General features: G+C 44.3%; 1 protein-coding gene across 3 annotated transcripts; it reads right to left on the bottom strand.

Moving 5' to 3' along the window:
* Positions 1 to 5: 5 nt before the first annotated feature.
* TMBIM1 (transmembrane BAX inhibitor motif containing 1) lies at positions 6 to 27,979 on the bottom strand. 3 transcript variants are annotated; one of them, XM_021002868.2, is made up of 12 exons: positions 27,871 to 27,979; positions 11,527 to 11,753; positions 6,345 to 6,445; positions 5,483 to 5,547; positions 5,188 to 5,241; positions 4,593 to 4,643; positions 4,299 to 4,338; positions 3,998 to 4,035; positions 3,617 to 3,704; positions 3,223 to 3,318; positions 2,036 to 2,089; positions 6 to 1,587 (listed from the first exon to the last, which is right to left on the bottom strand). In XM_021002868.2, the coding sequence occupies exons 2-12, from the start codon at positions 11,714 to 11,716 to the stop codon at positions 1,441 to 1,443; spliced, it is 924 nt and encodes a 307-aa protein (XP_020858527.1). In that variant the 5' UTR covers positions 11,717 to 11,753; positions 27,871 to 27,979; the 3' UTR covers positions 6 to 1,440. The 3 variants fall into 3 exon arrangements, with proteins under 3 accessions (XP_020858527.1, XP_020858528.1, XP_078003344.1); XM_021002869.2 differs by lacking the exon at positions 27,871 to 27,979 and adding an exon at positions 27,419 to 27,616; XM_078147218.1 differs by lacking the exon at positions 27,871 to 27,979 and adding an exon at positions 22,096 to 22,156.

Below are 27,979 nucleotides of genomic sequence, written 5' to 3'. Positions count from 1 at the left end.
TTGAGTTTCTAACATAGAATTTTATTGTATTTCCTGTTACAACTCTGTGGTGCTCAAAACTCCGGAAAGATCATGTACAGAAGCCCTTTTTTGACCCTTGTGCTGGGCTAAAGTCGAGAACACTGTCCCTCAAGTCCCTACCTCCCTCATAAGGCACTTGGTGTTAAAAGCTTAGCCAGTGGTTTCCTGCCCTTAGGAGCAGGGAAGGGAGGTGCCGATGGGGGATTCAACTTTAACCATCCTGAGGGAGAAGGCAAGGGGAGGGGGCCCTATCTTCCACCCCCAGCAGCCACCCCAAAACTAAGGGATGGTATGAGCAAACAGCCAGGTTCTAGTGGTAGCTCTACCACTCTGTGAGGTCTAATGCAAACATTTTACCTCTGGGCCTCAGATCTTTCATGTGTATAATAGAGGGCTTACCCTAGAATAGCTGAAGGGTGTTCCTTCCGGTTTAAAATTCTGTGAGAAGCCTAAGGCTGGGATGTTCTGTAGGTCGCAGCAGGGCCCAGAGAATAAACTGGAGAGCATCTTTCAACCCCAGCTCTGTCTGTATCCCTGCCAGCTCCATATTTTGCCTACATTTGGGTCACTGGCCCCACCAGTGGGGGTGGGGCACCTGTCACGCTATCAACCCATTCCCATTCATACTACACATCCCTTCACTGTCAAGTCTAGGATGCCAGAGATGAAGGTCAAAGAAGAAACTACCCCCACTCCCACTGGCCAAACACCCTTCTGGAAATAATTCCAGGACTGGGGTGATGGGAAGGAGCCAGGTGGAGATGGGTAGAGACTGAGGTTTGCCTTCTAGCCTTAGGCAGAGGTCAAGGTTTATGGTAGGTAGGCCAGGGCTGGGCACTATTATAGATGGTGCCCAATTCCCACTAAACAATATATACACATCATTGGATCATGTCTGTACAAAGGGTAAAGGGGAAGAACTATTTGGGTGGTGGGGGCGAGGGGAAAACTAAGAAAACGACAGGATTTTGGGAGTCTAGTGCAAGAGAAAGAGTAGGCACTGACCCCATTCTCCAATCCCATAGGGGAAAATGCCAGAGAGGAAGGGCACTGTAGATAGCAGCTCAGTATGGAATCCCCTGCAGAGAATGGGCATCACATTTCCTTGAAATATCCCTGCACCTTGTTTCCCTTTAGTTACCGAGACAGAGTGATCTCTGACAGGGCAGTATTGACAAAAAGGAGAAGAAACCTCGGATTCAGTCTTAGACCAGTCAGAAGAGAGTCACTCACTGGCTTCTCCAGTCCAGCATGTCCCTCCCTAAGACAAGCCCCCGACAGGACTGCCCCCACCAGATCTCACCAGCAACATGTAAAACCTTTCCTGGGGAAGTTACTGAGAGAAAAGGGCCACGGCAGTAACTGGCCAACCCAGAAAGAGAAAGCAAAGAAGGAGCATGGGCAAGAAGAGAGGCCCCCTTAATTGTGATCCCCCAGAAGCTGCAGCACAAAGGTGAAGATGTAGACGATGTCCGTGTAGATTTGCAGGGCACCTGTGATATACTCCTCTGGGCTGATGGTGTGCTTCCTGTTCCCCAAGACCAGCTGTGTGTCATATGCCAGAAACTGCAGAGAGGAGAGCAATAATGAGGATCCCTTGTCCCTTCCCATGACCCTACCCCACAAGCATAGGGAACCCCCTTCCCCCAGTCACCAAAGTGTCTCCTATGTGCCAGGCACTGGAGATAAAAAACAGAACAGCTTTTTCCTGGAAAGAGCTTTACATTCTGTTGAGAGAAATAACGCAAATAGAGGAGTGAACAGAAAATGTCTTCGAAGTAAATTAAGTAATTTAGGACTGGAGGATGAGGAAAGGCTGCCGGGAGGGGGTGGTGTCTGAACCAAGCCTTGGAAGGAAGGTAGGCTGAGACAAAGAGGAAATGTGTTCCTGGAGTAGGGCACAGCTTTGGCCAGGGCACGGGGACTGGATGGGTGTGCTGTACAAGAAGCAATAAAGCAGGAGCCTTTGTCTGGGCCCTGGGGCCTAGGGAGGAAGAAGTGGAGGGCCACTCACCAGAGTGAAAGCGATAGCCCCGAGGGCAGCATACAGCATATGGAGCCAGTAGACCTGTAGAAGCAAAGGGTATGAGTTAAGGGCCTGGTGGTCTGGTGGGAGGTGTGAGAGGAGAAGCCAGCCCCCCACCAATTACCAAATCACTTCCCCTCTCCAGATGATAGGGCCACAGACCTAAAGGGGAGGGCCTTACTTCTCCCTAACAGACATGGATCTTTTTCCAGTCATTCCAAACCCAGTGTGTCTCATTATTTTACCACCTCTCTCCTAGTGTCCAGCTTCCCCTCTTGAGGTGCCCCTCCTCCCATAGGTCCTGTGCCCTCAGGTAAACCTGCCAGCTTAGGGTCCTCCAACCCAAGTCTGACCTCCGAAGGCTCTGACCTTTCTTCCCAGTGCCACCACAATCCAACACCTTGTCTCAGCTAACTCAGCTAATCCAAATTATTTCCCACTACAGCATTACTGGTAAGTTTAATTTCCCTTTTGTATTTTTTAAACCAAGATTGTCTTAAATCCAAAGAAATAAACCTCTAATAATGGCTTTTAAGAAACTATGGGGGTAGGGGCAGCTAGGTGGTGCAGTGGATAGAGCACCAGCCCTGAAGTCCGGAGGACCTGAGTTCAAATCCGGCCTCAGACACATAACACTTACTAGCTGTGTGACCCTGGGCAAGTCACTTAACCCCATTGCCTAGCAAAAAATTAAAAAAAAAATTGAAAAAAAAAGAAAGAAACTATGGGGGTAGTACAATGGATAGAGCACAAACCCTGGAGTTAGGAGGAGGAGAGTTCAAATTTGGCTTCAAACACTTCACATTTACTAGCTGTGTGACCTTGGGCAAGTCACTTAACCCCATGGTGGGGGGAGGGGGCCGGGAAGGAGACAAAAAAAAGAAAGACTATGGCAGGCCAATGAAGAAGGTTTGGGTGGAGGGATGCCTTCCTAAAACTTCCAGATAAAAAAAAATGAATTATTTATTTTTAACATTTTTTTAAAAAATGAGTTCTGAATTCTCTCCCTCCAACTCCTCCCCCAACCATTAAGAAGGCAAGCAATTTATCAGTTATAAAAACTTCCTGATTATTTTTAACATCTGAAATTCACAACAAACAGGCCACCAGTGCCTAAGGCCTATTCTGGAGCCCAGGAATCCTTAGCCTTAGCAAGGGAGGACAATCATACTCACATATTTGAAAGCTAGCACAATAGCAGTGACAATCCCAGTCACTGTCAACACAATCCCAAGCACACAGAAGAGCCCTGCACAGGATGTGAAGTCCACCTGCCAAAGGAAAGAGAAAGAAGAGACAATTAAATGACCACCCTCACCATGAATTCACATGAATACTACCTCAGCCTCCATATCTGTACCGTATGTCACAGAGGAGTGAGGAAGAAAAGTTGAGTGGTTGGGTATTAGGGGAGAGAAGGGGGGAAATCTTATGACTGTAGAGAAATGGATTCCCCTTGTATCCCCACAGTCCTTAACTGTCTTCGACCTCGGTTCAGGGGGATGGAGTGAATACGCTTAAGGAAAGGTGCATCTTGGAGCCCAAGGGATGAAAGTGCAATGCCCTCACCTTGGTCTGGAAGCAGAATATGGTGACAGCAATGGTGACGATGGCAGTGATAATCATGGCCAAGATGACTGCTTTAGTGTTATGCATACTGTGGGAAGAGAAAGATTACTGACCAAAAGACTGACCTATTCGTGTAAATTAAATAATTCCTGGTCTACCATGTCATTGTGAAAAAAGAAAATTCAACAGGAAATAATGTGGGAAATGTTATACTCCCTATATAAGGCAGTGGGAGAAGTCCAGCAGTATTTATAGAGGGGGCTGGACACTGTTCTCTGCCACCTAGGGATGGGTTATATGAGCCATGATCCTCAAGCTAACATCCCCAACCATACATTTTCCAAGGGTAACGGGTTGGGGCTATTACCCAAATATACATACCTGGCTATGCAGCCAGTCATGAAGCTCATTGCTAGGGTCTAAAAAAGAGACCAAGAAGAGAATAAGGCATCTAAGACATGAGAGGTAGGGAGAGACAAATGACCTCCAGATCACCAAAGCTAGGTAATCACCAGGTAATATGAGAAGAGGTAGCCAACAGGGGTGGTGGCAAACACAAGAGGCCCTCTTCAAAACACCTCTCCCATTTGGCACTGCACAGAAGCCAACCTTTCCCCTTCATCTTCCGGTCCAACCCTCCCAGACTCCCCTCCCCCACCCTATCCTCCTTCTCTAGACTCACAAAGATGGTCAACAAGATGATGTTCCATGGGAACCGGCGCCTGGCATGGAAGAGGAAAAGGGGTCAGGAATCAGGCACAAGCTTTCCCAACAAAAGCAGGTCTCCATAGTCCATGCGGGGATAAGCCTGGGGTGGGGCCAAGGTTCATTTCTCATATCTGATTATCCGTTCACCAACCCCTACCACCTTTCTATCTTGCGCCCCCTTCTATTCCAGAGATTATACTCTCTGCTACCCTTACCTCCCCCCAACACACACATACTATTACACTTTCCCCAAACCCTAAGGACTCACCTGGGTGCCTGGCAGCAGACAAGGGTCAGGTATGTAGCCAGAAAGACAGCACTACAGGAAAAAATGAGTAGCAGTCTGTTTTTTCCATCTTGTGCTTTTTCTACTCCCCCTCCAGCCCACACCCCAGTACAATGCATTAGCCCTCACTAGTTCCACAGGGCTGCGATGCGGAAAGCTGTTTGGAAAATAAGAAATCTGTTTGTGGGAAGACAGTGGCCAGAGGAATGAGACTGCCAATTAGAAACTATTCAAAACTTCTGTCACGGGACTGGGGGAAGAAGGATTAGCACAATGGAGATAGGCCAAATGTGGCTGGTGACCATTTTTCAGTGGCCTACAGGACTGTTCTTTGAACGCCACTCCAGATCTTCTTCCTTAGAGACAGAACAGCCACATACTCCCATCTACTAGCAGAACTGAAGACCAAGCCCTGGCAATGACGATTTTATAAAACCACTCAAAAAGCTAGGTGGTGAGATGGATAATAATCTGGGGCACACCCGTAGATTGAAACTTGACGTCATACTATCTTGCCCCATGAATTTTCTTCCCCCCACTCACCTGACCTTGAGCCTAGGAAAGAAAGCATACTCACTAGGAAGCATAGTAGACAGCCAAGTTCTTCCTCACAAAAGCTCGAACAGGATCCCTGTGTGGTGAGGGAACGGGAAAGAGGACCAGGAGAGTCAGCACAGCCCTGCCCTGGACAATGTACAACCACTTCCCTTGTGGCCTCTGCACCAAATCTCTAACCCTCAATCACTCTCCCTCTTCCTGAAAAAATCTGCCTCCCTCCCCAACTGGGGGACTACTCAAGGCCAAAATCCCCAGAAACTCAGGAACTAGGGGAGGCGAGTAAGAAAAGTGGGTAAGAAGCCTCAGAGACTCACGAAAAGGTGAAAAGAGCAATGATGCCAACTGTGATGAGCAACTGGATTGAGATGATGGCATAAACCTGAAACACAGATCAAAGGTGAGATGGTCATCTGAGGAGAAACCACTCCTACGACCAGAAGCCCTTGACCAGAAGCCCTTCCCCAGTACGTAGTTCTTATCCTGAAGAATGTGCTATGGGGCTGAATGAAGTGAGCAGCACCAAGAGAACGTTGCACACAATAACAGCTACACTGTGTGATGACTAATACTGATAAACTTAACCCTTCCCAGCAAGACAAGGATCTAAGACATCTCCAAAGGCCTCTAGATGGAAAATGCTATCCACATCCAAAGAAAGAACTGTGGAAGTTGAATGCAGATCGAAGCATACTGTTGACTATTTTTTTTTCTCTTCTGTTGAGTTTTGTTTCCTCTTTCTGGTGGTTCCTCCTATTGGTTCTAATTTTTACTTACAACATCACTAATGTGAAAATATGTTTAATAGGAATGTAAACCTATAGCCTACATCAGATTGTGCGCCGTCTCAGGGAGGGTGGTGGGGAGAAGGGGTAGAAAAATTTGAAACTCAAAAGCATATAGAAGTGATTGTTGATAAATCAAAACAAATTAATTAAAAAAAAAGAGAAATGTGCTATGGTGGGGAGACTAAAAACGTCAGGAGAGGCCAAACATTTTGTCTAGATTGGATTTTTGACAAGGTCCAGGAGGATGGGAATAACAGAAGGGAGAAGGAACAGGAATTTTGGTGCAGGATGGCATTGATTTACATGCTTGTAAGATGGTAGCTTATGCAAATGAGCAGGAATAAGGTAGCTCCTCCCTTGGGCCCACAAAGGAGACACAATGTCTTCTTACCTTCTGGATGAAGCGGTGTCGGACCTTCTTGTCCTCCCATTCTCCAGTCCCAAAGTTGTCACTCACTGCTGGTTCCTCTCCTCCATAGACTTCACCTCTGCCTGTAGGGACAGTCCCTTCAAGTCATCTGAGGGCTGAGATATGCCCTCAGACCACAGATTCCCAACTACTTACTCTCTGTTCTCCCCACCTCACAACCTTCTCTAGCCAAATTAAAAGCCCCTTCAACATCTGGACATTTCCTGGTGAGTTCTACCTCTTCAGAAATTTTCATTAAATACCAATGCAAAAAGTGCTGCTGGGAATGCTCCAGGCCAAGCAATTCAAACCAAGATCCCTATCCAAAAAAACACCCCTCACCTTATCTAATAACAATAACAGCTAGTCCTTAAAAGTTTGCAAAGTGCTTTACACACATTATCTTATTTGATCCTCAGCCTCTACCAAGTGCCCAGCATGGTAAATAAGGGCAGCCCTTCCCTCAGGGAGCTTACAATCTAGTTGGAGAGACTGGCCTAAAAATAATTAGAAAATAACTAACCATTTAAATCTAATTTTTGAGGTCATCACTTGATGTTGTAAAAGGACTTACAAGCAAAAGATCACTGTAGGTTAGAGAAACTGAGTTAGGCTTTGTGGAGAAAGTGGGTCTTAAAACCAGGACTGGAAGAATGAGGCTGATTCTAGAAATGACTCAGATTCCCCTACCCACCCAAAGTGGGAGGTATGGAAGACGCAATCTACAGGTATAACTATGGAGGCCTGAATCAGGTACTGATGCCAAAACTACTTCCAACACAGACACGTACAACACCATCCCAGGGATGCAGATTACAAACATTCTTATTCTTTATTTTCTTACATCTACCTAAAGTGTTACGTTTCAGCACAAAATTAATTATAGAAGGCTGGATTTAGGAAATTTTGTGCATCAATTTGTCTATATGAAAAATTTTTTTTCACACAAGGAGTTAAGGGATATGTGAATTCTGCGTTCAGATAAAAGCAGAACTCACCAAAAATCACCAGTCATAATTTTAAGTTTAGATTTGATTAAAATAATAAGCTAGGAATTGGGCTTTGATGCAATTCTAATTAAAGATATCTCATAAATGTTTGGGAATTCCAATTGATAGCAATGGCATATTCGATGGGTTGTCAATGCTATCAAGGGATTTCTATTATATATAGCAACAGTGTATTCTTCAGTGTGCTGACTAGACCTGCCCAAGGTTGTTTTGGGTTGTTTTGGGTTTTTTTTTTGATAAGGATCTTGGTTTGAATTGCTTGGCCTGGAGCATTCCCAGCAGCACTTTTTGCACTGGTATTTAATGGAAATTTCTGAAGAGGTAGAACTCGCCAGGAAATGTCCAGATGTTGAAGGGGCTTTTAATTTGGCCAGAGAAGGTTGTGAGGTGGGGAGAACAGAGAGGTATCAGAATATCAGAACAAGTAAGGCACAGTGGAAAAACCTGGGGTCAGGAGAGACTTGGGCTAAGCCTGGTTAGGTGACACAGTGCGTTGGACCTGGAGTCAGAAAACCTGAGTTCAAATCTGAGATTCAGGTGTTTATTAGCTGTATGACTCCAGGGAAGTAAGTCCCTTAACATCTGTTTGTCTCAGTTTCCCCATCTGTAAAATTGGGACAATAATAGCTTCTATCTTCCTGGCTTATTGTGAAGATCGAATGAGGTAATATTTGTAAAGTACCTAGCAAACCTTATAAAAAGAGCCATATAAATACGAGTTGTTATTTCCTACTCTTATACTTCCTGGCCATGTGACCATGTCTGGTAGAACATGAACTCTCTGAATTAGTTTCCTCATCAGTGAAATGGGAATAATAGTGCCTACAGGATCTACTTCACTCTCAAAGCACTGTAGAAATGCTGGGTTTTGCTTGAAGGACTATTTATTAATATTGTGTTAGAAAGTATGCATAATCGTAGACTACCTTGAAGCTAAAGACTGAATATCAATTCTAGGTCCATAGCCCTTTTACATCCATCCCCTTCCAACAAAGCCTCTGCCCTAAATCAAGAACCTCTCTCTGAAGACTACTGCAATAGCCTTCTAACTGGTCTTCCTGCCAGTCTTTCCTTCACACAGCTACCAAAGTGATATTCCTAAAGCATAGTTCTATGTTATTATTATAGGGAGAGCCTCAAGAAGCTTCAGTGGCTCCCTATTGCCTCCATGAGAAAAAAAAATACTAACTTCTCTGTTTGGGATTTAAAACCCTTCACAACCTGTCTCCAGTTTATCTTTCTAGGTTGGTACCATATTACTGCCCCTCACAACTTTTACGTTCCAGCCAAACTGGCCTGCTTGTTGCTCCTCTTACATGACATTCTAGCTCCTCCTGGCTCCATCCTTCTTATGGGCTGCCAATCCCCAACGCCTGTCCTCCCTCCTCACTCCCAGCTCTTACAATCCCTAGCTGCCTTGGACTCTCTTGGACAGCCTCCAAAGGCTGATCTGAGGTACCATTTCCTTTTGAGATGAAAGACTTCTTGATACTCTTCAGCTGTTTTTCCCCCTTAACAATATATTTTTTTTTACTATTTTTTCTCACTTACATGCAAAAACAATTTTTAAGTTTTCTTTTTAAATTTTGAGTTCCAAATTCCCTCCCTCACTGCCTCCCCTCCCCCTCATTGAGAAGGCAAGTAATTTGATGTAGGTTATAAATATGTGATCATGCAAAACATATTTCTCCATACTGGTCATATTGTGAAAGAAAACAGACAAAAAACATACAAAAAATAAAGAAAGCACGAAACAGTATGCTTTGATCTGCACTCAGACTCCAATCATTTCTTTCTCTGGAGGTGAACAGCATTTTTCCTCATAAGTCCTTTGGGACTGTCTTGTATCACCTATTGCTAAGAATAACCAAGTCATTCACAGTTCTTCATCATACCATATCGCTATTACTATGTACAATGTTCTCCTGGTTCTGCTCACTTCACTTGGTATTAGTTCAAGTGAATCTATCTAGGTTTTTCTGAAATCATCCTACTCATCATATCTTCAATAGTGTTTCATCACAATCATATACCACAACTTGTTCAGGCATTCCCCAAATGATGAACATCACTTCTATTTCTAATTCTTTGCCACCACAAAAAACGGCTGCTACGAATATTTTCTACAAATAGATTCAACTGTTCCCTTTTAAAAAAAAAACTCTTTGGGAGTTTATTAGCTGTATGACTCCGGGGAAGTCCCTTAACATCTGTTTGTCTCAGTTTCCCCATCTGTAAAATTGGGACAATAATAGCTTCTATCTTCCTGGCTTATTGTGAGGATCGAATGAGGTAATATTTGCGAAGTACCTAGAAAACCTTATAAAAAGAGCCATGGTAGATCCCTCAGCTATTAATGCTGCTTTACTCTCCGAATTACTTAGGAGCCTTTTTTGGGGAGGGAGGGGAGTAGGAGCCTGAACTTCTGACGTCATTAGTATAATCTACCAATGCAGATCTGAACTTGCTCTGTAATCAATTTTGTATCTATTTATCTGTAAACATGCTGTTTTGCCCAGTGGGACAGGGGAGGGGAGGATGGGGCCTCTGTAGGTAGTTTAGTACAGTTCTTTGTTAACCACCACAGGTTTTCTGAATTGAATCTATCAGACTCCCTCCAAGTGTCTTCTATTTAGTTTCCAAAGGTGTGAAGTGATCCAACCTCAAAGGAAGGAGATTATGCAATCCCAGAGGGGCCTGAGGCATTTCTCAAGGAAAGTGGGGGGGGGGAGTGAAAATGAAAGGAGAGGAGAAAGAAATTCACAATTTCCTAGGGGGATAACTTTGAATAATAGTTATCTTCTGTTTTTGGAGATCAGAATTGGACAAAGCCTCTCCTCTCCTCACAACCCCCAGCTAGGCCAGTTAAAAAGAAAGCATAAGGGCTTGAAAAATTCCTTTTAATCTTATTATCCTAAACAAGCCCACCTAGTCTTGGACTGGGTTAGTGCCTAATTAAATGTTTATTAAATTGAATTCTTACCCCAGTTTTAATGATGAAGAAACTGAGGCTCAGAATATGTGAAAGCCCAGCAATCATCAAGCTACTACTAAGTCTCCTGGATCCTTTCCACCCCGCCACAGAAGTTACAGCTTTTTACATCAGTCTTCCTAAGAGTTATGTGTTGTACATATGTTAAAAGCAGGTACATTATGGGTTACAGTCTTGAAGGAAGGGATGGGGCACCTATGGGAGGCTGGTGATCACCTCTCCTCTGCTCAGTCTGAGAAAGCTTTTATGGAGTAAGTAAGCAGCCACATGTATCAGGTGACCCAAGCACTTATTCTTAACTAGGTATCATGAGGAAAGTGATAGAAAAAAAATCAAGATATAACCCCTGTCAGATTTGGCTCCAACTTAAAAAATTTTCTAGGTTTTGAAGACTGCACTGTCTTTCACATACGCTGTCCTGGGCAAACCAACTATTTCTCATTCCCTTATTTCATCCTAGAATGGTCTCAACCTATATCTCGTCTGTCAAAATTCTTCTCTTCTTTCATGACCCAGCTCAGCTACCCCTGCCATTTTTTTTTTAATCTATGGCCATCACTAAACATGATCCCTCCCCCTCCTTGAGTTTCTCATGCTTTTCTTTCTGATCTTCTATGCACTTATCACATCCTCACTACAGACTACTAATGTATAATCACAATAGGTGTGCAACAGACATTTGTGGATTGGAAGTAAAGAGACTGCAATCTTTACAAAGAACATGTAGAAAGCTGCCCACAATGAGCACAGGCTGAGATTGTGGGGAGGCACACCTGCCCACAAAGTAGCAGCTCTAGCCTAGAAAGGAAGGGGACTTGAGGAGAAGAGATAGGAAAAGAAGAAAAAGGAAGACAGGGAAAGAGGAGAGGGAAGAAAAAAGGAAGAGAAAAAAACAAAGACATAGATGACAGTCTGAATGAAGGGGGCAACTAGGTGGCAAAGTGGATAGAGCTCCGACGTTGGAGTCAGGAGGACCTGAGTTCAAATTCGGCCTCAGACACTTGATACTGATACTAGCTGTGTGACCCTGGGCAAGTCACACTTAACCCTGATTGCCTCACTAAAACAAAAAAGACAAGCATTTGACTAAATGAAGCCACAGATGCAGCTGGAGACATTGACTGTTTCCATACTCATCCTCCCATCCCCCTCACCAGCTTACCAAAGTTCATGGGCATTGGATGGATGGGAGGCATAGGCTGAGGATATCCAGCTGGGTGTCCAAAGCCTGGCTGGGGGTATGCTGGGTAACCCCCAGGGTAACCTCCCCCAGGATAACCTCCCCCTGCTGGGGGAGGAGGATAAAGGGGGTTTCTGTCTTCATATGGAGGTGGAGCACTGGGGTTTGACATGGTTGTTCAAGATTGAGGGGGCCTCAGCCTCCTGTACCTACAGTGGAGAGAAACAAGGAAAGAAATCATTAGTATCCAACCCCACCTGGCTTGTCTTTTTCTCCCCACTATGCTTTTCCTCTGTAGTGGGGTCCTCCAGTTGGACATTGCAAATCCCTTCTCACAATTTTGTCTTCATAAGTAGACAGAACCTTTAGATTACACACACACACACACACACACACACACACACACACACAAATGCTTATCTTTTCTAGACTACGTGCCTCAGTGGTCTCCCTAGCCTCCTCCTCATTGGTCCCAAAGACCCTAACCCTCACTCCTAATCCCTTCCCCCAAGTCCCAAATCCTCTCTCCCAAAGTCCCCGACTCCCCAGTTCTTTACTCCTCTCCAGCTCTCTCTGGGCCTGCCTCACTTATTGTACCAAGCAGTTTTCTGGGTTGGCAGGAAGGATAGCAAAAGGAGGGACTGAGGTAAAGTGTGGAAAATTCCTGAACATCAGTGGTATGAGATGACAGTCACTGAGTCAATGAAATCACTTTATTTGGATGTTAAAAAATACCTTCTAACACCACACAGTTTTAGGGCAGGGCTTTATGGAAACTGGTGGATGGCCACAGTTAAGTCACAGTTTCTTCCGGCCTAGGGAAGCAGTGAATCCCAGAGCTAGCTGGGGCCCATTGAAGGGGTCAGCCCAGCCCCCACAGCAACTGGCAGAGAACTGCAGGGCTGGGAGCCAGGCCTGAGGTGGGGCCAGGACTCTTAGCCTAGCAGAAAGAAGAGGAGAAGCAGCTTTCAGAAAATAAGTCATCCAGGCTCAGAGTGGGAGAGGCCCTGGTTGGGGAGGGGGGCTATGAGAGAAGGGAATGGAGGGACCTATGAAGGGGCAGCTGGGGGAAAGAAGAACTGAGGGGCCTGGGGCTAGGTGAGAGATCGTGGCATATGGGGAAGGGTAGGACAGGGACAAGACTTTCTGGTTTCTTCAGATAACAGATGTGACTCAACTGACAGGCATGTGGGGGTGGGACTGGAGGGGGCGGTGTCTGTTTCCATGAGTAATTTTCACATTAAGCTTGAGCTAAGCTAAGGTTGGGCAGACATTCCCATTACCTCTGAATCTGGGTGTGTCAGTAGTGGCATGGTTGGGGTACAGAACCTACAATTTTACTTAGGGTTGTACCTAGGATACCTAGAGAACCAAACAGATTAGTCTATGCTATCATGGAGGCAGCAGGGAACTATCTAAGCTCCCTGAGCAAGGGAATGATATCCTAACTGTGCTTTAGGAATACAGTCTGGCAACTGTGGGAAGGATGGACTGGGAGACCAATTAGGAATTAGATATCCAAGGTAGTCTAAGGCCCAGAGATTTAGAGCCTCTCATTTCTTTCTCTGTGTCTCTATCTCTCCATCTCTCTCTCTGACATGGAAGTCATAGTCACTGCAACACTATAACAAAGCCATGTGACCACACACAACCACCCTGGAGAAGACACAAGGATGCCATGCTCATGCCTAATCTCTCCATGGTCCACAACAGCACCACGTGGCCCATTAGCTCTCACTCTAGGATTTGAACTGACCAGGGTGGAGCAGAGAACTGAGGACTTGAAGGAAGTTATTAATGACCTTCCCATCAGGTGAAAGTCTACCTGAGCTGGGCAAAGGCTTTGGGGTTGGAGCAGAGAAAAGGTCACTGGGATGAGGTCCTGGGCTCCTGGATTCTGTTTCCCAATGCTACTTCCATCAAAAAAGGACGTTCTCCCCTGTGTCTATATTCCTCCACCCACACAACTCCCACCCTAGTTATGAAAATGGGCTAAGGAGCCAGGAAAAGACCTGAGAAGTCCCTGAGCCACTCCAGTGACCACTCCTAACAGGAATTATTTCTAGGACCCTTATAAAACCACCCTCTGCCCTGCTCAGCCCTTCTGATGATGGTGCATGGCTTTAATACAGAGCTCTGCTTGTAGGGACCAGCCCTCAGAAAAGGCACCATGGTACAAGTCCTTGGATCTGGCTTCAAACCTCATCTCCGCCATTTGCTTCTACCTGTGTGACTTTGGGCAAGTCACTTTACCTCACTGGGATACAGCTTCCTCATCTGTAAAAACTGGGAGGCTAGACTAGATAAACTCAAAACTCTAAGAAGCATTCCTGCTCTAGATCTGTGAGCAGCTGGAAAACTTTTGGAATGCATGAAGGATATCTTTGCCAGCCACCAAATACAAAAGCTGAGAGCCACTGATGAAGCATGCTACCCAGCACCTGACAAAGAGGCCACTGACTTAGGGAGCACATGGAGACACAGATGTTTTAAACGTGGCCAATGACAGACGTGGTTTTGCTTTGACAGTGCATATCTGTCACAAAGGTTTTGTTTTTACTTCTCCCTCACTGGGACAAGAGAGTAGGAGAGAAAACAGATAAAAAAAGTTTTTTTAAATATCCTTGCAGACATGGCTAATATCAAAATGCTTTACAGACTACGTGTATAATCTAGATCAAAATGCTTGCCTTCTTAAGGGGAGGAAGCAAGGGAGAGAATTTGGAAATAAAATTTTTTAAAAAACAAATGTTAATTTTTTGCATGTAATTAAGGAAAAAAAATTAATTTTAAAAATTAAAAAATTACATGTGTATTTATGTATATGTATATATATTTATGTGTATATGTATATATTTATATATGAGTGTATAGATATAGATATATAGGTATATAGATATCTCTCTCCATCCTTCAAATAAAAAAAAGCAATAATTCTCCAGGTCTCCATGAACTCTCTCAGAAAAAAATGGGTTATCTCATCTCTTCTCTACTAACTTACAGGAACTGGTATGATTCAGAGAAGGGAAGGCTAGGAGGGAGGAAGGAGACTGAATAACAGGCTTTGAGTCTCTGAATGGGTATTATCAAGACCTAGCTGTTATCCTTCTGTACCGAGGAAATAAGCCAGAGTCAGAGCAGGCAGGCCCACTAACATGAAACAAGGGGAAGAACTTCCCACTGCTTTTAGTGACACCAGGACAAGAGAATGAAGGGAAGCTATGGCATCTTCACCACAGAAATTCCTAAATATATAAGCATAATTTTTCCCCCCTAAGCAATGGGGTTAAGTGACTTGCCCAGGGTCACACAGCTAGTAAGTGTCAAGTGTCTGAGGCTGGATTCAAACTCAGGTCCTCCTGACTCCAGGGCGGGTGCTCTATCCACTGCTCCACCTAGCTGCCCCAAGCATAATTTTTTTAAAAATATCACAGGACAGATAGACTAACCAAGAGGGTACAATGCACTACAGAAAATGATGGATATATGCCCAAAGGGCTATAAAAATGTGCATACCCTTTGACCCAGCAATACCGCTGCTAGGGCTATATCCCAAAGAAATCATACAAATGGGAAAAGGACCCACACGTACAAAAATATTCATAGCAGCTCTTTTTGTGGTGGCAAAGAATTGGAAATTGAGAGGATGCCCATCAATTGGGGAATGGCTGAGCAAGTTGTAGCATATGAATGTAATGGAACACTTTTGTGCTATAAGAAATGATGAACAGGCTGACTTCAGAAAAACCTGGAAAGACCTGTATAGTCTGATGCTGAAATGAGAAGAACCAAGGGAACATTGTACACAATAACAGCCCCATTGTGCAATGACTAATATTGATAAACCTAGCTCTTCCCAGCAATACATGGATCTAAGACATCTCCAGAGGCCTCATGATGGAAAATGCTATCCACATCCAAAGAAAGAACTACGGAAGCTGAATTGCTATTTTTTTTCTTCTGTTGAGTTTTGTTTCCTCTTTCTGATGGTTCCTCCTATTAGTTTTAATGTTTACTTACAACATCACTAATGTGAAAATATGTTTACTAGGAATGTAAATATATAGCCTTTATCGGATTGTGCATGGTCTTGGGGAGGGTGGTGGGGAGGAAGGGGGAGAAAAATTTAAACTGAAAAGCATATGGAAGTGATTGTTGATAAATCCAAATAAATTAATAAAAGAAAAAAAAGAAAATGATGGATAAACAAAAGGAGAATGAAAACCTAGTGACTGAATATATAAAAATCATAAATACAGAGCCGAATGGGACCTCAAAGATTAACTCCCTTATTTTATAGATGAGGAAACTGAGGCCCAGGGAAAGTCAGGTTACTCCCCCAAGGTCCCACAAGTGTCAGGAGCCAAGATTCCAACATAGGCCTTTGGTCCCCAAATCCAGCACTCTCCCATAAATGCTTTGTTTCCACAGAACATAAAAGCAAGTAGAAGGCACCTTAGGTATTATGAAATCCAAAACCTCTATTTTACAGATGAGGAAACTGAGGCCCTGAGGAAGTGCCATGTCAGAACCAGTTAGTGGAGCCAGGACGGCAAGCCTGACTTCCTAACTCTCGGTCAAAGCTCTTTCCACAAACCAAAGACACACGCTTCACTCTCACCCCTACCAATCTACCATTGAGTGTTTGTGGAAATGTTTCATTTGGAGGCCCAAAAAAAGAACTGTAAGCATTCACAGCCTGTAAATACTTTTAAAAAAATTTATTTAAGCAACTAGTGGTACAGTGGATAGGTAAGTCAGGGATGGAGGCAGGAAGACAAAAGTTCAAATGTGACCCCAGATACCTAGTAGCTGTGTGACCTTGGGCAAGCCCCTTAACCTCTCTTTGTCTCAGTTTCCTCTACTGTAAAATGGAGATAATTTAATTAATAATTTAATAAAATGGGCACCTACCACCTAATAAAGTTGTTGTGAGAATCAAATAAGATGATATTTGTAAAAAGTGCTTGGCCCAGTGCCTGACACATAGTAAATGCGTGTCCTCCTTTATTCCCCATGAAAAGCCCATGGAATCTCTACCTCCTGGAGATCATGACCATCCATCCCACCCCACCCCACAGACTGCAGCTCCCCCCCACCTCGCCCAATTCCTTTATCTGGATTAGTGGAGAGACAAAGGAGAGAAAATATCTGGAGTCAGAGAATTTGGGCTTCAATCCTGGTTCAACTATTTATTTACTGTGTGATTGTGAGAAAGTCACTTCCCTTTCCTAGGCCTAAGAGTTTCCTCACAAGTAAAGTAAAATGTGATGACCTTAAGGTCTGTTCCAGGCCCCTAGTTTATCTCTAAGACCTCCAGAAATCATTTGAGACCACTTTGTCTGGAGGCAAGGTATAGATGGGTGGCCACAGGTGTCTGGGGCATCTGTAATTATCTTTTTAAAAATAGATCTTTGTAGATAGTTAACTGTTGTTATATCATCTAGATTTCCCCCACTATCTCTTCCTTTCCTCCTCCCAGAAAAACCACCCTCCCACAGTTATCCTAATAAAGGGGTAGTTATTCCCGCATTTCAACTGGATGAGCGAAACATAACAAAAGCCCTAAGTGACTCGTTGGAAGTCCTTAGTGGAAATAGCAGTTTCCTATTCCACATACATTCTCCTAGTCTCAGCTCTTCCTAGAATCCAACTTTTCTATTCAATTAAATTTAACATACATTAAATGCCTACTATGTGTCAGGGAGCAGCTGGGTGGCTCAGTGGATAGAATGCCAGACCTGGAGTCAGGAAGTCTCATTTTCCCCAAGTTCAAATCTAGCCTCAGACACTTACTAGCTGTGTGACCCTGGACAAGTCACTTGACCTGGTTTGCCTCAGTTTCCTCATCTGTAAAACGAGCCAGAAAGGAAATGGCAAACCACTCCAGTTTCTTTGCCAAGAAAACCCCAAATGGGGTCACGAAGACTCCGACATGACTGGAAAATAACTGAATAACAACAATGTATCAGGCACTGTTGGAAACAAAAAGAATATGAAGTTCAAAAAAAGGACCTTACATTCCAAGGAAAGGAAAAATGTGCACTGGTAAGGGAAATGTCTAAAAATGTATGTGCAAGGGACACCTAGGTGGCACTGTAGATAAAACACTAGTTCTGGAGTTGGGAGGACCCGAGTTCAAATCTAGCCTCAGAAAATTACTAGCTGTGTGTCTGTGGGCAAGTCACTTAATCCTCATTGCCTCCTAAATAAATTTTTTTTAAAAAATACGTGTACAGTCATACTATAATCACTATATACATACATACCATTTTTTTAAAAGTAATTTCAGGGCAGGGGGAACAGTTGAGTAAAGTCTTAAAGATAGCTAGGAAGTTGGAGAAGTGGACGAGGGAACAGAGAACATTCCAAGTCCATGCAAAGGTGTGGAGTCAGGAGATGAAGTGTTATGTATAGAGACAGTTTGGCTGGGATATAGACTTTGTGAGGGGATACAACGTGAAATCGGTGGGAGAAGGAGGATAACTTGACGCCTAAGTGTGAAGGACTTTAAGTGACAGAGAATTCTGTATTTTATCATGGAAGACAACAGGAAGCTATTGAAGCTTCTTGAACAAAAGAGTGACAACATCAGACGTGGGCTTTAGGACTATCACCTTGGTAGATGAGTGGAGAAGGAAATGGAGTAGGAAGGGACTGAAGGCAAGAGACAGAACTACTGAAACAGATAAGGAAAGGGGAAACCGGAATCTAAACAAGGGGGATGGCCATGCCAGTGGAGAGAATGGGATGGCAGGGAGATTGGGGAGGCAGAACCTAGAAGATCTGGCAACTGAGTAGATAAGGTGGATGACTTTAGCAGGAGGAATCAGAGCTATCTTCTTTAAGGTTGCAAACCTGGATACGCAGAAGGAAGGTGGTACCCTTGACAAAAATAGGCAAGATGATGAAAAAAAGAGGTGGGTTTAGGGGCAAAGAGAATGACTTCCATTTTAGACATCGTTAGAGGCCCATAGGAGATCAAAGTAAAGATGTCCATCGTACATCAGTAATGAAGGACAGGATTTTAGGAGAGGGAGGAGGTTTGGATGTGTGCATTTGGCAGTTATCAGCACAGGGATGACGACTAAATCATGGGAGCTGATAAGATCACCAAAAGATAATGTAGAAAAAAGAGGGATTCCTTGGGAAATGGACAAGGATACAGCAAAGGAGAGTGAGAACAAGTCAGACAGGTAAGGAGATACAGGAAAGAGTGGTGTCACAAAAGCCCTGGAAGAAGAGCATAGCCAAGAGGAAACCCAACTCTTCTCTAAAGACTTCACAACTGCTACCAGCAAAGCTATAGAGTTCTTTACAAGGTAGAGATGCATGAGTGACTAGTTAGGTGGGCCGCTAAAGTGGGGAGGGAAGAAAGCATTGATGCAGAGAACTCCAGAGACCAGACAAAGCTGGCTTAACAGCTCTGACCTTAACTAGTTGTATGCTCCTGGTCAAAACAAACACTCTCCCTCCTAAGACTTTCAAGATGCTTCTTTGATTGTTAAATGGACCAATCTTTGAGATCCCTTCCTGCTCAAACATGCTGTGATTAGACATTTTCTGAAGGAGCTTGATGCTTACGGCCCGCCCTTTGTCCTATCCAGAGGCTGATTCAGCCTTCTTTCTCTAGACAGAACAGTAGCAAACTGATTCCAATACACCCCAATAAAAGCCTGGGGTGACCCACAGAGCCCAATGCTGGGAGGAGCGGGGACAAGTTTTGCCTAGGGCATCTTCAGCTTGGTTAAACAGGTCATATTTTAATGACCTGCCTCACTTTTATCATATTTATTCTTCTCATCTGGTATCAATTTTGATCTCTGCTCCAACAAGCTAAACTGGAAATATCTACCACTTTAGTAACCAGTTATTTCGTCTTAACATATATTCAATTTTATTTCTGGTGGTAATGTTTGATACTCCAAGGCCTTGTGATTCTGACTCCTATACTTATTCTGCATTGGAAAACAGGTGGGAAAATAGGAACACTAATGCACTGTTGGTGGAGTTTTGAAAGGATCCAACCATTTGGAGAGCAATTTGGAACTATGCCCAAAAGGCTATAAAAATGTGCATACCCTCTGACCCAGCAATAGCACTTCTACAGCTATATCCCAGAGAGATCATACAAATGGGAAAAGGACCCACGTGTACAAAAATATTTATAGCAGCTCTTTTTGTCGTGGCAAAGAATTGGAAATTGAGAGGATGCCCATCAACTGGGGAATGGCTGAACAAGTTGTGGTACATGAATGCAATGGAATACAACAAGGATCTAAGACAGCTCCAAAGGCCTTATGATGGAAAATGCTATCCACATCCAAAGAAAGAACTATGGAGTTTGAATGCAGATCAAAGCATACTATTTGCTATTTTTTTTTCTTCTGTTGTGTTTTGTTTCCTCTTTCTGGTAGTTCCTCCTATTGGTTCTAATTCTTACCTACAACATCACTAACGTGAAAATGTTTAATAGGAATGTATATGTATAGCCTATATCAGATTGCAAGCCATTTTGGGGAATGAGGTGGGGAGGGAGGGGGAGAAAAATTTAAAACTCAAAAGCTTATGGAAGTGATTATTGATAAATCAAAATAAATTAATTTAAAAAAAAACACATTTTGTGAGCCTGGGCAAGTCACTCAACCACTGTCTGCCTCAGTTTCCTGATCTGTAAAATGGGGTCAATAATAGCTCCTACCTCCCAGGGCAGTTGTGATAAAATAAGATATTTGTAAATCACTTTGCCCACCTTAAGGCACCATATAAATGCTGTTTTTATTATCATTGTCGTTATCATATAGCAGCGGTTCTTAACCTGGGATCGATTAACTTTTTAAAATATTTTTTATAATTGTACATCAACATAACTGGTTCCCTTTGTAATTCTATTTACCTTATTTTATGTATTTTATGCCATTATTCTGAGAAGGGGTAGCTTCTCCAGACAGCCAAAGGAGTCCAGCATACCAAAAAAGGTTAAAAATCATTGCTACGTAGATGTGAAGCCTTTAACTAACCTTTTGGTCCTTTCTTAACCCTTGAGCCAATTTTCCAATGTGTTTTTTTTTTGGTTTTGGTTTTGGTTTTTTGGTTGGGTTTTTTTTGCCATCTCCTTTTTAATGAAGTCATGGACTATTTAAAGAACTTGGATGGTCTTACTGAGTTCTTGGTAGAGCTAATAATGCCATCAAGAGAAATAATAAAATCAGAAGAATTAGCATGTTTTAGGAGAAACTGGTTTGGCACCCACTTTATTTAGGTTTCTATCCCTGGAGGTCTTTGGCTTGCTGGGGAAGAGAAGATAGGGATAACCATTTGTCAGGGATATTGTGGAGGGGAATCAGCATGGTGAAAGGAACACTGGATTTGGAATCAAAAGACCTGGGTTCAAATCTTAATTCTGCTGCTTTCCACATATGGGATTCTGAGCAAATTTCTTCATCTCTCTGGGCCTTAGTTCTTCCACCCATAAAAATGAGAAATCTAGACTGAATGACTTCTATGGTCCTTCCAGGTTCCAGATCTAACCTCTGGATCAACAGGTTCTGCTCCTGCTTGAATCCTGGCTGCTGACTTATATGTAGTAGGAGCCCTTCAGTCCATCCCTATTCCTCTCAGTTTTCTGGCCTGGGAAAAACAAGAACCTAGAAGCAAAGACTGGAGACAAAAGTTGAGAGCCAGAGCTGCGAACCACCAATGGAGAAAAAACAGGCTTTAGCCCTAGGCTGCCAGTTCCTTGAACCCTCCTCACCAGAGGCAGTTAAGAAATTCAATGTGCTTGGGGCAGCTAGGTGGCAGTGGATACAGCACTCACCTTGAAGTCAGGAGGACCCAAATTCAAATGTGACCTCAGACCAAACACTTGACACTTACTAGCTGTGTGACCCTGGGCAAGTTACTTAACCCCAATTGCGAAAAGAAAAGAAAAGAAAAGAAAAGAAAAGAAAAAGAAAAGAAAAGAAAAGAAAAGAAAAGAAAAGAAAAGAAAAGAAAAGAAGAGAGAAAAAAAAAGAAATGAAATCGCAATATCCTGGAAAAAGAATGGGGGAAGGGCATGCGGAATCCCCAGAAGACCCAGATTCCAAATCCTAATTCCACTCCTACCTGGATGACCTCTGGCAAATCACTTCACTTCTAAGGCTTCAGTTTTCTTATCTTGAAAATGGAAGGGTCGGGAGAGGATTGTTCTAAATAACCTTGAAGTTCCCTTTCATCTGTTAATCTTAAAATCTAACAGCAAATCTATACGTTTGGTGACACTACCATAGAAATCAATTCATTCCTCCAAGGGGCTACAACAATATTGAGGGTGGGACAATAAATAACACAGGAGCCGAGCTCCATGGGAAAGTTTAGCCATGCTGACATCCTCTTAATCCCACAATGTCCTAACAACCAGGCAAAGAAGAAAGCTGTCGAGCCAGTTAAAATCGTAAGTCGTAGGATGTTAGGGCTGGGATAGACCTCAGCGATCACATGGTTCAACTGCCTCAAATTTACAGATAAGGAAACTGAGGCCTGGACAACTGACTCTTACTTAAGACTTACCTTAATCACACTCAAGATCACATGGCAAGTTCGTGGTACCCTTTCATTACAACATGCTGCCCTAGAAAAAAAGTCCATAGGCTAGGAAAGAAGGAAAGAAGTTCAAGATTGCTCATGACTTACTAAACCCCAACCCCGGATTACAATTACATTGATCTCTGCTCCTTATTCATTCGATGCTGAATGGGACTAGAGGAAGGTCCAGTTGACAGAGGCCACTACAGACCTATGCTCTCTCTTAACTAGGCTCTCACTACAACAAGTTGATCCCTTTATTCTGCTGGTATTGATTCAACTCTATCCCATTCTCAGTTTCTAAAATTCTCTTTGTCAATACCAATACCATGCTTACATAACCTTCAGCGAGGACCTCCATAACACTTCAGTGAGAAAATAGAGGCCATTTGCTGTGAACTCTCTCTTCTCTTCTCCTTGACACCCCCCACACACACATATATACACACTTTCTCTCCTGTATGCTCTGATAATGAAGTGGCTTTTCTCCTTGTCAAGATCAACCCTTCTATATGTCCTCTTCATCCCATTCTCTCCACTTCTCCAGCAGATCACCTTCTCAATAAGCCGTCTTTAACCTCCAAATCTCTTCTTACCACTGGTTCCTTCCCTGCTGCCTATAAACATGCCCAAGTCTCTTTCACTCTTCCCTATACTCTACCATCCCTTCACATTATCATCCAAAATCTCTCCTCCATTTCTCAGCTAGATGCCTAGAAACAGTTGAAGAATGAGTGATTATTCTGGAATGTTAACTCGAAACCGAATTTTAACACATTGCGTGGCCTTTCCCCTTGTCAAGATTTCTATAAATATTAAAACAAACTATCTTGGGGGAAAAAGAACATGGGAGGACTATGTTTGAACATTTCTCTAACCTAAGAGTAACTGAATTTGGAATTAATTAATAAAAATTGCTTCTGGCAGACATGTGCCAAAAATTCAGAGTACAGTATTAATTTTCTTTTTCTTCAACAATGTAAGGAGCAAAGAAGTGTACTAGGCTTCAGGACATTTTTGTTTTCTTATCTCCTCATTACTCAGTCACTTTTCTGGGCCTTAGGTTCCTGAATTGACAAAGGGGAGAGGGGTGGGGGACAGATGGTCAGGTCAGTGCATCTCAAAGGGCCCTTCCAGTTCTGACATTCTATGAGTCTTGGATCTTGGCAGAGAAGCAGGTGGGCTCATTCTGCAGCAAAAAATGAGAGAGATTGGACAGCAGCAAGAGCTAACTTCCACAGGCAAAGATCATAAGCCTTAAGAAAGAAGGAATAAAGACAAAGTTTTGCTCTCAAAGATCTCTCTGTATTCTCTTGGTCCTGGAGCAAGGATCTAGGGTGACATTGATCAGATCTCCAAGCTAGCCTGGGAAGTCAGTGACTCTTTGGAGCCCTGGACTCTGAGGAGGAAAGAGGAAGCCCCAAGAAGTCTGGCACATGAAAAGTTATTGTTCTAGAATCTGCTAAACAAGGACTCTACTCCCAGTGTTTAGACAGAAGGCATAGGAGAGGAAGTGAAAGGAACAGCCAAGCCATCCAGGCAAGCTGCCCACCTCCTCGACAAAAAATGATGTCCAGGGTGGGACTGGAAAGAGCTGGCTCAGAAACCCCACCCCTCTCTACCCTTTGGAAATGCTTAGCCCTAAGCCTCAATCTGGCTCCAGACTTACAGATCTTTCCTCCTTCTAATCCAAAGTACTCTACCCCACTTCCCTCAATACATCAATTCACACCATACCACACCTGCCCTTAGTACACAAAATACCAGAAGGGGTAAAGTGAGTCACAAGGAGTCAGGAGCAGGTCACACAAGCCCACTACCAACCACATCTAATGAAGCTTTTGGGGCATGGTTATAAAGTTCCTGGCCCAAATGTGAACCTAGAATCTAGAACAGATTAAAAAAAACCCCTTGTACAGGGAAAACAAGCAGGGGTTTGGAAATTCTTATCCTGGCCATGAAGTATCCCCTTGGCCATAAGTTCCCCTCACTTCCAACGCAGCCAGGGCCAAAACTGAAAAACACACACAAACACTCTCTCTCCCAACCCCCTTTCCCTCTCTCCTAGGAGAGGCCAGGAATGTCACAGAAGGGAGACACCCACTCTTCCACCTCACACGTATCCCTCTTGCTCAGACATGTTGCTCTCCTTATAGTAAGGGCTAAGGCCTGGTATTTGCCATCTGGTTCCTGCCCTCAGCTCATGTCACAGAATCTCCAACTTCTCCAAAGATCATCCCCTGTCCAGCCCTACCTCTAGCCCAGATGGAAGCAGAGAGGTTTCCCCTACACTGACAGGGTTCCCAAAAAAGAGACAGACTTCTCAGGAAAAATGGTAAAGAAATGACTCAAGCAGAGGCAGGAGCCAGAAACACACAGCAGCCTTTATTTAGCCACATTAGGATTGCCTTCAGTCTCTCAAATACCAAGTATGGTTCAGTTAAGAGTTTAGTCCCTCTCTGGCCTGAAGCCATTTATTGACAAAAGGTCAGAAAGGCTAGTTTATGTATAAGTGTGTGTCTCTCCCTCCCACCAATAAACAGGCACCCCCACCTACCACCCTGCAGCTATTCCCTAAAGCCTTCAGACAAGGCTGGCTAAGGACAGGAAGGGGTGAGGCCAAGCAGGGTGATTTCAATGAAGTTAACAGTCTGAATCTGCAAGATAAAGAGGCAAAGGAAACAGTTTTCTGAAGGGAAGGCAGACAACAGGCTGGTAAAACCAAAACTCCAGCGTCCGTATGCTATTTCTGAAACACTGCGTGACTATAAAGCTCACCCTTTACCTTCTTGCTTTCCCAACTCTGAGCATCATATGCTTATAGATTTAGAACTAGAAGAGGCCTTAGCAGGCACCTAGTTCCAGTTCTTCACTTTAACTGTTCAGGAAAGTGAGGCCCAAACAAGTGATGCAACTTCACCAGTGGCACACAGGTGGTAAGAAGGCCAGTTGGGATTCAAACCCCAGGTCCTCTGACTTGAATGCTTTCCACTGACCCCTGCTGCTCCTCCCTCCCCATTTACTTATTCAAGGCAGGGAGGGTGGATGGCCACCACGGACAACAGAACAGAAAGAAAACAATAAATACCCTCTTCTCTCCCCTTCTCCATTGCTCAGAGGTCTGGCCTCCCCAGCTCTACTCAGACCAGGACTGAAGGGCAGAATCAACCAAGAGATGGATGAAAGAGAGGTATGTAAGTGCATGCAATAAAATACATGGGATTAAAAAGGAAACTGAGTCTATTTAAATACAGTCATCAAAATATTTTTGAAGAAACAAGTTCACAGACCCCAGGTTAAGAATCCCTGCATAATGATCAAAGTCTACCTTTCTTTCAATCAATCAACACGTGGTATTATCAACAGGTTCTGTTGTCGAGATTTCCTGAACCTTTAGGAAACAGCCACTGTCTCCTACCAAGGCAATCTAACTCCATTCAATTGTACCAATCATTGGTAGATGGGTGTAGGTACCACATCCTACCCCTTGGGTCATCCAAGATGCTACTATGGGGATCCACACACACACTCACTTCTTGTTGGAGGTTTGAAGGAGAATGAATGGAATAGATGCCCTTTGATAAAGTGAGCCTCTCTCTATTCTCAGGGATAGAGTGACTCCACAGAGGTGATTATTACTTCCCAACTCATTCTGACATCTAAGGATCTCCAAGCATCAGACCCTGTCATTATTTTACAAATCATCATTTTACAAGTGAGGCACCATGGCATCCTCTCTTGCTCTGAGGAAAGGCAAAGACACAAAAAGCCAAGAATCATGTCTCTTGATGCTGGACAACCCACAGCTACCTCTTTCTACGTTACAAATTGGGGTTCTTATGACTGGAGGGAAGGAGTGCCCCCTAATCATGTTCAGACACACAGAGTAATCTGACAGAAGTACCTGGCTCTTTGAGCAGCCACTAACCAGGCCGGAGTCACCAGCCAGGAAACCAAATCTGACCCATAGGATGAATATTTTAGGCCCCAGAGAACCAGACACCAGGGCTGCCTTCCATGGCTTCGAACTCTGCTCCTGGCTCCCAGTCACAGAGCCCATTCGGAGCCATAACCCCATTACCCCCAGCACATGCAAGCCCAAGGTGGGGGGAGAGGGGCAGGGAATGAGCTACAAAGAGGCACCAAGAGAGGAGGAACCAGGACTGAATGCTGACTCATTAAGACCCCAGCAAACTCCGTGGATCAGGGCTGAATTAGCCATTTCATCCTGGCCTCACGATGTGCCCTCCATTCAGCTTGAGTTCCCCATAGTCCCTTCTCCTCTATAGTCCTTCTCTACACGGAGTGCTTCCCCACTTTCTGCCAGACCCTAATTCTGCTAAACAGGAAGCTAAGAAGTTCAGTTGGGAACCTAGGGCATCTCCCAAGGCTGAATCCATTCTAGGGTGTCTGGAAACTAGAACCAGTCCTAGTGACGGAGCGCCCACTTGCACGCTCCAAGAATTGAGGGCTCTCCACCCCACTGCCCTTTCCTTTCTGGTCTGTAAGCAGCTCCCATTCCAATCCTACCCAAACAAAATGATCCTCAAGCACCAATTTCCGTGGAAAGAACACTAACATTGTGGTCTCAGGACCAGAGATCGATTCTGTGTAAGTCTCTTTAGTTTTGTTATGAGGTTAGCCTAGGTCTCCCAGATGTCTAAAGCCTACCAAGGTGCACCTCAAAGACTCCCTTATTCAGAGTCAGACAACTAAGAGATTTATAAAAACCCCAGACAGACACACCCTGCCAGTCAGCCAAAGAAATAAGACAACAGCCACAAAATAGAAACAAACAACCGCAGAGGAAGAAACACTAGCTACACACAGAGGGAAGTGCGCAAGTAGATGACACGAGGCCAGAGGCCCCCAAAACTTGAGAACGACCCGACCCAAGCCGTAAATCCAAACAAACGAAGAAGAAGAAAGGAGAAAGCCAACAGCTACTTCCAGACCCCAGGAACCCTTCTCTCCCGACAGCTGTTAGGAAGACTGAATATAACCCTGGACAACTAGCTACCCGAGTAGGGAGAGGGCTGAGAAATGCAGCCCGTCCCCAGCCTTTCCTTTCCTCCCTGCCCCATTCTCATACACAGCTCCAATCAACCAACAAGGTATTAATTAAGCCTCGATTACTGGCCAGGCACAGACGGGTACAAAGACGCAATCGAAAGTCCCTGCCCTCAAGTTGCTCATATTCGAAGAGAAGAGACCACGTTCACGGAAATGGGGCTGCAACAAACACACACAAAGCTGAAACCGGGGCAGTCAGGGGAGGGAGCGCCCTAGCAGCGGGTGGTTCACGCACCTGAAACTGGGTCTCAAAGGAAATCAGGCATGTTTCAAGAGGAGAGGGTGGAAGAAGGCAACGTCTTCCTGGCCAGGGGAACGAGTATAAAAGCTCGGATAAGGGAGTGTCGAGTTTCGTTTCGTTTTGGGGGTGGGGAGACGACAGCAAGAAAGTCGGTTTGAAGGGTTCTTAATAGTCCATGGAGGAAAGTATTCAGAAGTTCGCGAAGGGAGGACGGGGTCAACTGGCGAAGCGTTTTAATTGCCCAACTAAGGGAAGTTGATAATATATTGGGTCTTAGAGCAACAGCGAGCCACTGGGGTTTACGAAGTAGGAGTTAAGGGTGACGTGATCAGACTTGAGCTTTAGGAAAGCCACTTCGGCGGCTGCGTGGGGAAAAGTTTGAAGAGGCACAGCTGGAAGGAACCCTTTCCCCAAACCAGGCTGACCCCCGGGAAGCCCCTTCCTACCTGGCCGTCCGCCGACCTACGCCGCTCTCGATGGCTCCCGGCCCTCGGGCTCTGGCTGGGGTTAGTTTGAGATGCTGGTCTCCAATGCCCCCACCCACGGAGCCGCCCC

Source organism: Phascolarctos cinereus, unplaced genomic scaffold (assembly GCF_003287225.1).
Source record: "Phascolarctos cinereus isolate Bilbo 61053 unplaced genomic scaffold, phaCin_HiC Scaffold_7;HRSCAF=346, whole genome shotgun sequence".
NCBI lineage: Eukaryota > Metazoa > Chordata > Mammalia > Diprotodontia > Phascolarctidae > Phascolarctos > Phascolarctos cinereus.
This window is presented reverse-complemented; position numbering and strand designations above follow the sequence as displayed.